At 32.0% G+C, this 14,886-nt stretch overlaps 1 protein-coding gene across 17 annotated transcripts in view; it reads right to left on the bottom strand.

Annotated features, from left to right (window-relative positions):
• The window catches only part of LOC126881576 (titin), a 405,229-nt gene that overhangs the window by 223,969 nt on the left and 166,374 nt on the right, over window positions 1-14,886 (bottom strand). The window contains exon 1 of one of the 17 annotated variants that reach the window (XM_050645914.1): window positions 5,970-6,312. The exons of 15 other annotated variants lie outside the window; for them this stretch is intronic. In XM_050645914.1, coding sequence (XP_050501871.1) covers window positions 5,970-5,973 — 4 coding nt within the window. In that variant the 5' untranslated portion in view covers window positions 5,974-6,312. Of the gene's footprint in view, window positions 1-3,048; window positions 3,084-5,969; window positions 6,313-14,886 lie in introns of those variants that run through there. One more of the 17 variants, XM_050645915.1, reaches the window with a different exon arrangement.

Genomic DNA, 14,886 nt, shown 5'->3' on the forward strand with positions numbered 1-14,886 from the left:
TTTGAACGGTTTTTATAACTTTGCACCTATTTAAAATGTTATTAGTGGAACCATTTGTTATTATTCTGGTCTAATGTTATTGTATTAGGTAGTTCTTGATAATGTATTAAAGGAATGAAAAATACGCGTTAAGATGTTTTATTTTTTTTGCATAAAAACGACGCTTCATGTAAAAAAGGCATGAGAGATTTTTGTCAAAAACTGAGCGAGCCATTCAAAAATTATTTTTAATTTGAAATAACTCAGTGACGTACGATTTTATTATTTAAGAAAATTGAGACAATTACCTGTATGCGTGCCAATGATGAATACAAAAATCCGAATTATATGTCAAAAATTCGCAATAACTAGCTCTTAAAACCCACCAAATTTCATTTGCATATTTTAATTCGTTTCAGAAGATTGATAAAAAATTTCAACACTCCGTATCTCCGAAAACGAAAAGCATTTGCAGACATACATTTATCTAGTAAACTGTCATTATTTTTTCATGGAGAAAACTCTTCTAAAATTGGTCGCACTTATTTATTAACACCCTGTGTATTTCAAATTTCTATACGACGCAAAAAATTACTAATTGCGCACGTGAAGGAGAAATTTAAGTGCGAACAATTTTAATTCTACAATTTTTTTGTCGTAGTTATACTTTCCGAGCTATCCCGGATAAAAGTGTTAAAAAATAGTAGTTTGTATCGCCGATTTTTGCTCTGAAATTATTCCTGAATTTTCCACAACTTTTTCACCTGGTGCAAATTCAAACTCTACTAATAAAAGTAATAAATAAGTACTACCTTCCGGAGAGAAATCTAAAAAAAATTTAAGGTCCGACTCACTCCAACCAACAATCTATTTTTGTATAATAATATAAGTGTCTGACTGCTAAATCATGTAGTAGTAGTTGTGTTAAAGGATCTCAAATAAACAAATGGTGCGTAGTTTAGTTATTTGGTAGTAATTTTCAAATTTCATTGATTGTTTTTTGAATGGCGCATGTTAATGAAATTAAAATTAACCTTGACTTTTTTATCAGATAAAATCAGTATGAAAGGATGTTAATGATATATAGTTTTTGCATTTATTGTGATTTAAGTGACTTAAGTCCTTTTTTAAAAACACGATTTATTTATGGTTTTTTCTTTCCTATGATCTGATGAACCACAGGAACAAATGTGTTGAGAACCGCACGTTTGTTTACATTGTCAAATTACGTTGAAAAATTTAGTAAACATTAGTGTTCACTATTTTAAAGGTATTTTTAAATGACTTATTTACAAACCAGTTATTATACAAATACTTATCGTTAATTATTGTGTAATTTCTGTGGTTTAACGCAGTAAACAAGGTCGAGACCTAGGCAGTGGCGTAGCGTGAGTGTCGGCCGCCCGGGGCGGAAGACAATTTTGCCGCCCTCTTATTTAGGTATTTTAACTTATTGTGTACTAGGTATACATTACATACATTCAATATAGAGAACTTTTCGGCAAGAACAGTTATCAATATTTTACATTATACAGGTTGGATTGACGATCGACAAAATTAAATATAATCAGTTTTTAATTAGAACTAGAACGATACTATAATGTTATATTTTTATTTTTATTGAAAAGTAATATGAGTATTTGTTAGAATTAAAAACAAAATTTTCGTCTTCAATTAAAAATTTATACGTCTACTTTTTTTAAGAGCAAAGTCTTTTATTGCACCGTCAATGTCTATCGCATCGCACACCTCTTGCACAATAGACAAAATAGCCAAATTAGTTAGTCTTAGAGTACTTATTGTCGATCTTAAATAATTATTAATCAATTTTAATTTTGAAAAACTTCTCTTACAGCCATTGCTTATAGCAACTGTGAAAAATATTCGGAACATTATTAAAACATTGGGCAGAGTATCTTCCAGCTTGGATTTAACAATAAGCTTAAATAATTCAAGCGAGTCTACATTAATCAATTTCTTTGCCTATAGCAGCAACGAAAGTCCGAAGTCGAAGTTTTTCCAGCTTGAAACCCTGCTCGTCAATTTCGTCAGATGTGTAGTCTAGATTACATTCAGTGTTGTCTGGATCTAATAATATAGCCGGCGTTAGATAAACAAACTTATCCGTTAAATTCTGTAGCTGTTGAAAAGCCTCACTAATTTCTACAATAACTCTATCTAACGAAAAAAACAGTTAACTCATTTTCACAAGACAAGTTAGCACCTCTAGTTCCGTCATCAAAAATATGCTTTCTTGTTATGCGCCTCCGAGGTTTTATGGAAATTCCAAGTTCTTCACACATATTTTTGCATAACCTACAGCGCCATTTGCCCATTCCTCTCTTTTCTCTGTCAATATCATCTGCAAAGCATTTATTTCTGAGCGCACAATCTTATGTCAAGTCCCCTTGTTTGTAAATATTTTTGTGCATCATTCACTTCATGTAGCATCGGTTGCCAGAGGCCCAAAAAAAAACAAAGAAAGGAAAATTACTGCATCGAAACTATAGTAAAGCACCTGCATCTGTCCTAGTGTTTAAGCTTTCACCTGCTTCTGTCAGTTTTTCCAAAGTGACGAGAATGTCTTTGTAATTATGCCATGTCACATTTACGGCATCGCCTGTTGCACTCCACCGCGTGTCTTGAATCCTTCTTTTGCCTGTAGCTGCTATCAGAACTTGCCAACGATGTGTCGATGAGGAAAAAAGAACAGCAACGTTCTAAAGTGCCGAAAAAAGTTGTGCTGATGTTTAGTCATAAACGGGGAATTTCCACAAGTCAGTATAGACGTTCTTGCCAGTCGCTACAAAATATCATTCAAAGAAAAGGAATTCCTCGAATTCGTCACAAAATAAGTAATGAAAAATTCCGTGCTCCTTTCAATCGATACGAATTTGTAGTTGCGATAAAAATATAAATAAAAATGGTTCAAATATTTACAAAATATTTTTATTATTTATTGTTAAATTTTGCCGCCCCCTAAAAAGTGCCGCCCGGGCCGCCCCCACTACGCTACGCCACTGGACCTAGGTAGCACAAAAAAAATAAATAAGACAAAAATAGACTTACGCATATCTGCATAAACACGCTATGAATGGTTCACATCCTGCAACGTTCCATACCCATTGATTATACTTCCAGACATGGTACAAACAACACACAAATACGTCTTAAACTTATGTAATTCTTTGCACCTCTAAAATCGACTTTAATTTGCATCATCTCGATAACAAGCGTGTCACAAAAAACAGTTCGCAACACCACCATTCATAGTTTACTGTCTAGTAAAAGATGCAATTATGTATTTACGACACAATACACCAAACTGCTTGTATTATCATATTTGCATCGCCAATGAAGAATATAAAATTCTGAATTGTATGCCAAAAATGCACAACACCTACCTCTTAAAACCCACCAAATTTCATTTGCAGACCAATAATAAATCATCAGTTTGAAACCAAAAATTTCAACAACCCATATCTCGGAAAAGGAAGCATTAACAGACATACATTTATCTAGCAAACTGTCATTATTTTTCATGCAAAATCAACTTTTAAAGCTTGTCTCATTCATTTAATAACAGCGTGTATATTATTCAAATGGCTTAAAAACCGATACTCTGAAGCTCTGTAACTGAGGAATACATGATTTCTGGGTCTTATGACAACCAACTGCAAAGTTTCAGCCAATTTAACTGAAACCACTTACCTCAGAAAAGTGCCAGTGTTCTTTTCAAATATTTTGATTCCTTTCTCGATTTCTCCTCTCTATTTCTCATTTTTATGCGACGAATCCTACTTCTATTTATGTCGAAAATATAATACTTTCAGAGCCACCCAGAATAAAGAAATAGGGGTTTGTACCGCCGATTTTTTGTTCTAAAATTATTCCTTAATTTTCCACAACTTTTTACCTGTAGCATATACAAGCTTTAGGAATAAACCATTTCCCGAGAGAATTTTACCAAAATCCAAGGTCCGACTCAGTACAACCAACTTATAGAAAATATGTAAATTAAAATTAAATTTAACATTGATTTTTTTATCAGATAAAATCATCATGAAAGGATATCAATGATATGTATATAAATAGTTCTTGCAATTATTGCGATTTAAGTGACTTAAGCCCTTTCAAAAAGGGCTTTAAGCCCGATTTATTTATGGTTTTTTCTTTCGTATGTGGTGACCCACAGGAACAAATGTTTTTAGAACCGTAAGTTTGTTTACATCTACAAAAATCTAAGGCCCGATTCAGTGCAACCAACTTAAGCTATTATTGTAAAGTTTCTGACTGGACGATCATCAAATCTATTAGTAACTGTGTGAAGGATCTAGCTAGACTAAATAAATGGTGCGCCGCTTAGTTATTTACTTAGTAGTAATTTTTAAAAGTCATTGATTCGATTTTTTTTGAATGGCGTATGTTAATGAAATTAAAATTAACCTTGATTTTCTTATCAGATAAAATCAACATGAAAGGATATTAATGATATACAGGGTGTCCAGTAACTCTACCGACAAACGAAGACAGGAGATTCCCCATATAATTTTAAGACATTTTAACCCAATTTAACTAGTCCGAAAATGGTTCCTAAGAGAGCTAGAGCTCTTTGAAGATGGCGTCTTGTAATTAGTTTTACTTAAATACCTCCAGAACGCTTCAATTTAGAAAAACAAAAATTGGTACGCATATTTATCCTCTAGAGATAAATCGATTTCATCCGTTGCGAATTGCTAGTACCGGTCATAGTCGTCCGATTTGGGTAGGGCAACGGTTATTTTATCGCATAACTTTTTTGTCTTTAACTTTTAAGCATTTTTGATACTGGATTATTATATTGTGAGATATTTTAGTGCTAAAAGGTACTCTTGATTTAAGTCGGTAGGACACACCGATTTCTAGAAAAATCGATTTGAAAATTTTTCGTTTCTTGAATTTGAAAAAAAAAACGGTGTATTTTACCAACTTTTAGCAAGAGTAACTTTTAGTACTAGAATACCTCATAATTTAATAAACTAAAGTCAAAAATTCTTAAAAATTAAAGACAAAAAAGGTATGCGATAAAATAACCCTTGACCTACCCAAAACGGACGCATATGACCGGTACTAGAAATTCGCAATTAATGAAATCGATTCGTCTCTGGAATATAAATAAACGTACCAGTTTTCGTTTTTCTAATGTTTTTTTTTAATTTTTTTTGGAAATTCAAAAAACGAAAAATTTTCAAATCGATTTTTCTAGAAAACGGTGTGTTCTACCGACTTAAGCAAGAGTACCTTTTAGTACTAGCATACCTCATAATTTAATAATCCATTGTCAAAAATGCTTAAAAGTCAAAGACAAAAAAGTTACCGATAAGTTGCGATAAAATATCCGTTACCCTGCCCAAAACGGACGCCTATGTCTGGTACTAGAAATTCACAATAAATGTAATCGATTAATCTCTGGAAGATAAATGTGCGTACCAATTTTCATTTTTCTAAATAAAAGCGTTCTGGAGTTATTTAAGAAAAACTAATTACAAGACGCCATCTTCAAATGAGCTCTACATCCCTTAGGAAGGAAGCATTTTCGGACTAAAAGAATTAGGTTAAAATGTTTTAAATGTATCTGAGGAATCTCCTGTCTTCGTTTGTCTGTAGAGTTTCTGGACACCCTGTATAAATAGTTTTTGCAGTTATTGTTATTTAAGTCCCTTTTTTAAAAATCACGATTTATTTACGGTTTTTCTTAGTACGATGTGATGAACCACAGGAACAAATGTGTTGAGAACCGCACGTTTGTTTACAATGTCAAATTACGTTGAAAAATTTAGAAAACATTAGTGTTCACTAATATTTTAAAGGTATTTTTAAATGACTTATTTACAAATCAGTTATTATACAAATACTTCTCGTTAATTTGATAATTTTCGTGGTTTAACGCAGTAAACAAGGTCGAGACCTAGGTAGCATACAAAAAATAAATAAAACAAAAATAGACTTACGCATATCTGCATAAACACGCTATGAATGGTTCACATCTTTTCAACCTTCCATACTCATTGATTATTCTACCAGACATGGTACAAACAATACACAAATACGTCTTAAACTTATGTAATCTTTACACCTCTAATATTGACTTTAATTTGCATCATCTCGATATCAAGCGTGTCACAAAAAACAGTTCGCAACACCACCATTCATAGTTTACTGTGTAGTAAAAGATGCAATTATGTATTTACGACACAATACACCAAATTGCTCGTATTAAAATGATGTTTTGATCGTAGCAGGTTGAACTATAACATCAACAACTGTTTAATCGTTTAAATCAATTTTGTAGTAATGAAATTATCATTTGGAAATGTCGAAAGTAATAATTGTGGTTCCCTATTTTCGCTACGCAGATCCCGTGCTCGATATCAGAATACACGAGTTTATCGAATTTTGTATAAAGATAGCAAAGATTTATATTTATTTACAGCGTCGAACTGGCACAAGCATTGTACAATTTTTGGATGGAATCATGTTTTACTATTCGTAATCGATATCGGTAAAGATATCTATTCTATATAATATTTATTTTAGACAAGCTTTCTATTAATACTCGTAATTTCTCGTACTTTTCGCAGTAAAAAATTAGTTGGCGACCCTCTTGCTTATCACGCCCAGTTCATTCGCCATTTAACCCTTTCACTGCAGAAAGCGCGATATCGCATCCTCTGAATGTTTCATAAACTGCGAAGAGCGTCTTGCGAAGATACATTTAAATGGAAACCACGCACCGTTTACATGTGCACAAAATTTATTCCGCCTGTCCATTTATACTTATTCTTCGTAATCTTGTTCTGAAGCTATTTCCTTGTGGCATTTTTATAATCAACTATTTTCAATGGGAGATAAGCCACAATTTTACCAAAACAATGATTTTATTAACGTTTCGACGCCCAAGTCGGGTGTCGTTGTCAAAATACAAAATAATACTAGATTAAACAAGAATGTTGTTGCTTAGCAAAAAATTCTTCTAATAATTTATTTAATCTGACTCATTTATATCGGCAATTCAGACATGTAATTATACATTTTAAAGTATTTTAAAGTAACTTTAAAATGATATCGCCAATATTTACGAGTTGCGTTCCTGGGACGACTTTACTAAAAGATAGTTCATTCGATTACATGAAATCAATCCCAACTCAAGAATATCCGTCACAAAAAAATCATAGCATGTGATCTGTCTTTAAAAAGACAACCAAATGCAATGGTGGCAGTAAAATTCTCGCGCTAGAGATTCCATAGTAAATCACAAATTTGATTTACCCAGTATAGTTCAGAGAAATAAGGAAAAAAAATATCCTGTTGGTGACACAACCCCCTCCAGGCCGAAACCAAATTTTTTGGGTAGTATGGACATCTATAATAATAACAACCTATATGTTTCCTACAGCCGATTTTGATGATATACATAGTTATAAACAACTGAAGATCAAAAAACGGTAAATTTTCGCTTTTTTCGTCTATTCCCGAAAAGTTAAGCATTTTAAACAAATTTGAGAGTAAGAAACTCATAAATCTAGTAAAAAACTTCAATATGGCGTTCGCTGAATATGTCTATCCTTATTGGTTGCTTAGAAAATTGCAAAATAAATCATAAATTTAGAGTTTTTGTAAATATTCTTAACTTATGTAAAAATTAATTTAGAACCTTCTTATTACACGGAATGCTAAGACTTCTGGTGCTTAAATCCTACTCTAAATTTTAAAGCAATTGGTCAAATAGTTTAAAAGTTATTTAATTTGTTTATCCCAAATTAATTTTTTTTCTACGGCCGTGCTTAAACAGCCACTTTCTAGCACGCATTTCGTTTTCGAAAGTTGCACTTTCCCGCACGGCGTGCGTGAAAGTAAATTTTCCCGCACGGCGTGCGGGAAAGTAGAATACCTTCTAATATGGCATTATAATATACTATAATACATGCAATTAACTAATATTTAGATAAAATTTACTAATTTATTTGAAATGTATTTTATTGTGTTCATGTTTTAATGAAATTAACGCAATAATTCGATGAAATATGACATAATATTTAAAAGTCAAATCAGTAGACAATTACAATAGTTTTAAATCGTCATCATGGATACCAATATCGTCGTCGTGCTAAATCCATTATATTGAAAGTTTGGTTTTGACAACCCATTATATTGTCAAAGAATTAATTAATGTATTTTCACTCCTAAATAAAAATTGAAATGACTCTCTTTTTTGTGGCTTTTTTCCAAACGTACGGCCCTAGAAAAAATATTGTTCCTAACTCATGCAAAAAGTGTCTTCCCCGCACTAGACTGCTTGTCAACGGCAGGCTCGTGCGTGAAAGTATCACTTTCCGCACTAGTTAGGAAAATAACTATTTTGCAACGCTATAAGTCAGAAAATGATGAAGTTACAGTACAACTTTGGATAGTTTATGAAAGAAGGAGATTTACACTATTAATTGAATTAAAAAAAATGACAAAAAATAATTCTAAATATTGCAAAATTATTTTGCAAGAACATGTGAATTAACGAAAGGGGGGGGGCTAACTAACTTCGTCCCTAATTATTGTCCTAGGACAATTGTTTTTCTTTCTAAATGTGTATAAAAATTAAGTCTTTCTAAATATGAAAAAATAATTTTTCTATGGGTAACGGTTAAAAGGTTATTCTAATTGGTTATAAGTAAGCAAAGAATCGACATGTTTTTGCAAAATAATTTTACACTGTTTAAAATTACTTTTTGTCATTTTTTTTTAATTAAGTTAATAGTATAAATGTTATTCTTTCATAAACTGTCCGAAGTATTACTGTAAACTCATAATTTTCTGACTTATAGTGTTGCAAAAAAAAATGAATTTGGGATAAACAAATTAAATAACTTTTAAACTATTTGACCAATTGCTTTGCAATTTAAAATATAATGCAACTTATATTATAATATAAGTACAAGAAGTTTCAGCATTCCGTGTAATAAGAAGGTTCTAACTTAATGTTTACATAAGTTATGAACATTTATAAAATCTCAAAATTTATTACTTATTTTGCAATTTTCTAAGCAACAAATAAGAATAGACATATTCAGCGAACGCCATATTGAAGTTTTTTTTATATGATTTATAAGATTTTTATTCTCAAATTTGTTAAAATGCTTAACTTTTTAGTAACAGACGAAAAAAGCGAAAATTTACCGTTTTTTGATCTTCATTTGTTTATAACTATGTATATCATCAAAATCGGCTGCAGGAAACATATAGGTTATTAATATAGATGTCCATAATACTCAAAAAATTTGGTTTCGGCCTGGAGGGGGATGTGTCACGAGAAAAATCTTATTTCTCTGGACTAAGAAGGATTCAAGAATACCCCGAATTGGCGAGCGAAGCTCTCAAATGTTTGGTTCCATTTACATCTTATTTGAGTTGAATTTCTCATCAATCACTGCTATTAAAAGGAAAGTTACAAATCGTTCAGAACTCGAAAATCACATTGTTTGTGTATCGAATACAGAGCCCAGGTTTTGAGAGCTGGTTTTCCGAAAAACAGGCACATACCGCATTAATACGTATTTGTTTACTTTGTCATGTTTTTATGAAACTTGTTTAATTATTATTTATGTTTTACGAGGTACCTAGGTAGTTAAATTTATGTTCCTCAATAAATGACAACAATATTATGATAATTAGTACTTGAATTAGTACCTCATCATAGTATCAACATTTAAAACTATTGTATTGCATTTTCTATTTAATTTTTTTTATTATTTTATTTCTTTTTACCAAGCAAGATCAGCCACCAGACAGCTACACGGACTATTGTGGAGTAATAAAATAACAAAAGAAAATAAAAGAAGAATGTATAAAACAATAATAGAAAGTAGGGAGTTTTTGTTGCTACATAACGTACGCATCTCCGTATACGTAAAGGAACTAACGTGTCGTAGAGGATGAATGTTAAAATAGGTAGTTTTTGTAACTGCCTTAACGTAACGTAAAGCAAATCGTAAAGTCATTTTTAAATTCCGTTGACATTAAAAAAAATAAAACAATGTTCACACAATATACAATTAATATACAAATGTAAAAAAAGATAAATGAATGATGAAATTGTATGGTTTTAATTGCTTCTATTTAAATATAAAAATATTATTTTTCCTTAGGTTAAATTTTTTTTATTTTTGTTTATACCTACTTTTTAGTTGTAAATTATTGTATACCTACATCAGAATTCCAGTAGGTATAATGTAAATAGTGTGGTAATATTTATTTGAAAATTTTACTGAAACTAGGTCATTTGTTTATCTAGTTATTAATTGTGGTGATCACTGTATTTCTTAAATTAATACAAGATTTGTTTGTTTTGCTTTATTAATAGACAACTTAAAAACAATAAAATTTTAAATCTATTATGAAGTTCCAATTTCCAATTACAAACACAGAATAATTTTACTCAAATAGACTAAACCAATAACCAATATAACCTTAAAATGTTTAGAAACGAGTAGTACGCTGATGAAATGTTCATTTGGTAGGTAATCGGGCAAGATACTCGTGTGCATTCGGTGACTTTCGGCTCGATAGGGATGCGTATGAACCTAACGTACCAGCCCGTAACCTTAGGTAATGCGTATCTCGATACGGTAGTTCAACCATTAATGCGCAAGCGTATATGTCAAAAAGATGCGTTACGTTTACGTATTTGTGTGCACAAAAACTCCCTAGTATTGGGTTGTACGGCGCTGAACTTTGAGAAATCAACCAAAGAAACAAGTCAAAAATTAAGGTCATGGAAATGAACTACTGGATACGATGTTGCCGACTCACTAGACTTGATAGGGTGAGAAACGAAGATATTAGGAGACAAATGGACATTGATCTAGATATAATAGACACAATCGAAGCCAAAAGACTTAACTGGTATGGACACCTTCAGAGAATGCCCGAAAATAGATGGCCGAAAAAAATAGAAAAATGGACTCCACCCACTAGAAGAAATCCAAGACGATCCTGGAGAGAAGATGTCGAAGATGCAAGGACCGCCAGAGACCTAAAAACTGAAGATTGCTTCGACAGAAAACGCTGGAAATTAGGATGCGAGAAGCGGCGACAGCTGTAGAAGACTCGCTTATTATATATATATTTTTTTACTTCTCTAAGGCCCGGTCTTTTCACCCCAGGATAACTAGTTATCGGGAAGTTTATCTGACAGATTACATGTAAATCTGTCAGATAAACTACCCGATTCAACATCTCCGAAGTTTAGATCTTCTTAGTGACTTTTATTTATTTTATTTTTATTCATTTATTTTTTTTATTTTATTCTCTATTTATTTTTTTCCTCACTCTATTTTATATCAGAGCATTAATTTTCAATAATTGATACGCCTATAAAATTTTATACAGTGTGACAATTTGAAAAGTTGCCACCCCCTATAATTTGGTACCTATAGAAAATCTAAAAACATGCAAAAACATGTCGAATTTATCCCAAAACACCCAAAATCTTTAATGGAAAGGGGGTTGAGTGATACCTCATTTTGAAGGTCATTAAATTACCTTTTCAAAAATACCACATACCTTATATTTCTTTTCAGTACTTTTGGAAAAATATTGGACTCAATACTCTAAAAAATGTTGGAGTTCTGAACTCGATACTTAACATCTTTACGGCTTTACTTGATTTTTACAAAAATACTTCATAAAAATACTCTAAATACTTCAAAACCCCAAAAAAAATTCAATTTGGAGTTCAATACTCCAAAAAAATTTTTTGGAGTTCTGAACTGGATATTTAATATCTGTACGGTTTCACTTGATTTTTCCAAAATTACTGAAAAGAAACATAATGTATGTGGTATTTTTGAAAAGGTAATCGAACGATCTTTAAAATGAGATATCACTCAACTCCCCTTCCATCACTCAACTCCCCTTCCCATTAAAGATTTTGGGGGTTGTATCCTCCCTAGCTAGAGGGTTAGTGTAATTTAGCTGAAAACTGGTCTATAAAATGTCCCCCTCACAAATAAATTTGACGTGTTTTTGTATATTTTTAGATTTTCTATCGGGACCAAATTAGGTATAGGGGGTGGCAACTTTTCAAATTGACACAATATATACATCTATATTCTTAAGACTCTAAAAGATTAAAGGGTGTGTAAGATTAGACAGTAATTGAACATTAACTTGGGTGAGATTGGCATACAAATTTGATATTTCAATGAAACGTAAAGAACACTTAGAGCAGGGGTGGCCAAGCTTCTTGATAGTCCGAGCCATTTTTCACAATTTGAAATGTTTCGAGAGCCGCAATTAAACAATTATCTAAAAAGTTGTACATAAGGCATTAAATTTTTCTCTCACCCACCGTTTGGATTTCACGAATTTTAAAGCGAAATAAAATGGTTAACATTGTTGTTTCAAATATGCAAATAATTCTACAGCAGCCTTTGCTAATTCAGGATACTTCGATTCTTCATCATCCTTCCATCTTTTTCTAGGACGGTCTACTTATCTTCTATCATATTTAAAAAAAAAACACCGTAGTTAACACTCTGTTTCCTCTGATTTACCACATGAACTGCCCATCTGATCTTAGCGAATAATTAGCTGTACAGTCTTAATTTAGATTGATTTTTCAGCTGCTTAGATCTTAATAATGATGGTAGGGAGTATAATGTTCTATTACACGCAACTATCCTTGCTGAGACCTCTTTTTAGATGCTGTTGCCATGTGTGATTACCGACCCTAGATATTTAAACTCTTTTATCAATTCCAAATTGTGGTCATTAATAGTTGTTATGTTCTGCGTAATTCTTGGTATTGGATTTTTGGTTATTAGCATGTATTTCGTCTTTTTTTCATTTATTTGAAGACCCAGACTACCTGTTTTCTCCTCGAGTTGTGAAAACAACTCTCTCAAGTCTCTTGTATAGATTGAGCGACTGCACCTATATCATCAAAGGACAACAACAGTTTTGATCCTCGATTCGAAAATCCTCCTGTCAGCTCAAATGATATTTTACTTATTACATATTCTAAGGCCAAATTGAACAGCAACAGTGATAAGGGGTCTCCTTGTCCAAGTCCTGATGTTACACTTAGTCTTTTATATTAGTTGTTGTCAGTAATTTAGGACATTTTGAAACACAAAAATTAAAAGTAATTCAGGTCCATTTATTGAGAGCCACAAATAATCCTTCAAAGAGCCACATGCGGCTCGCAAGCCACAGTTTGGCCACGCCTGACTTAGAGCATAATAATAATATTGTAATCAGCTCCCCACATAAACATTCATCATTATCTACCAGTCCTATTTTACTTTTGTAGACTGAAGTCATACAGTGATTGCTTTTTATTCAACAAATAGTTCTGATGAAACCTCTATTGGAAAGTTGCTTAACCTTCCGATGACCAACCTTTTTTTGTTACACGGATGACCAAGGGGGGAAAATGACCCCAGGTCAAAAATGTCAAAAATGACTATTTACAAAAAAATGAAGTTTTTTTTTTAATTTTTTAATTTTTTTTTATGGCATGGACTTTATGTCATTCAGCCAGTCACAACATGAGTATTAGTGTCATGTGTAGTGTAGATGTTGAGTAAGTGTCTTGTTACCTTGCAAAGTCGACGTCATTAGCGTAAAACTACTTCGAATTACACATAATAGACGGTATTTTACTAAACATCAACTTCAGAATATATTTTTTATTCGTAAAATATAGGGAATTTTTTTTATTTCAAAATATGAGGATATCTAGAATGATATTAAAGTCAAATAAAAAAATAATAAGTTAAAAATTGAAAATACTTTTGAATTTATTAAAGAAAAACATACGCTGGGGGCACAATTTCCCCCGCTTGGTCATCCCAAGGTTAAACCATGTCTTGCATTTGTCTGCATTGTTGTAGCGTCCCTGCCATTTCGTCAGTTTGAGACACCTGATTACAGATATTAAATCTCCCATAGAAAGTTGATAGGTTTGCAAAGCAGATTCTTTCATTGTTGCTTTTTAAGCCAGATCATCTACTATTTCGTTGTTTTTTTTTACCAATGTGTGCTTTTATCCAACACAATATTATATTTTTACCCGATTTTAATGCTTCACTGTTCAGTGCTATGAAGTCAATGATGATAAATTTTCTATGCTTTGGCAGTCTGTAAATATAACAACATAGTTTAGTTCTTTTTGATTCATACTACATAATAGGCATCTGCCTCGTGACTGCTATGAGTTCAGCTGTAAAAGTTGTCATTTTATCAGGTAATCTTTTGTTTATCTTTTTGGAGTTAGGATATAACATATCCCACTTTTCCTTCCATTTTTGAACCATCTGGATATAATTTCTGATAACTTCCCCAGTGACTTTTTTTTTCATACTGAAGGTAGTTTATTTTAGTAAGGAAATCTGTAGCAAGAATATTACTGAAGTGGCAGTTACATGGAAATAAAAAATAATCTTCATAATTTAATTTTCGAGACGAGATCTGCTATATTTGATGTATATCGTCAATGCAATTGGAAACGTTGAGAAAGTTTCCACAACAAAAAAAAGCTTCTTTTTTCCAGTATATAACAATGAGTTAGCATAGCAATTTGGCGAGGCGAATATACCTCTGAAGACCATATTCGTCTTAATTCGCCTGCATTGGACGAGTGTTGACTTTGTTGACTGACACATTATATTAATTTTATATTCTACAATAAAATCTGCTTCTTGTTTGTCTTCATTCGATACAATACAATACTGCGGAGTGTTTATTGCGTGTTTATAACATGGATATCGTTTCGCCAGAATTCGATACGTATCGATATCAATTAATGCATTAGAGAAGGATAAAATTATAAAAGTGAAATTTATTACTATTTTGATAAAACGGGCAAGGTTA

The sequence above is a fragment of the Diabrotica virgifera genome, chromosome 3, assembly GCF_917563875.1.
Source record: "Diabrotica virgifera virgifera chromosome 3, PGI_DIABVI_V3a".
Classification (NCBI taxonomy): Eukaryota; Metazoa; Arthropoda; class Insecta; order Coleoptera; family Chrysomelidae; genus Diabrotica; species Diabrotica virgifera.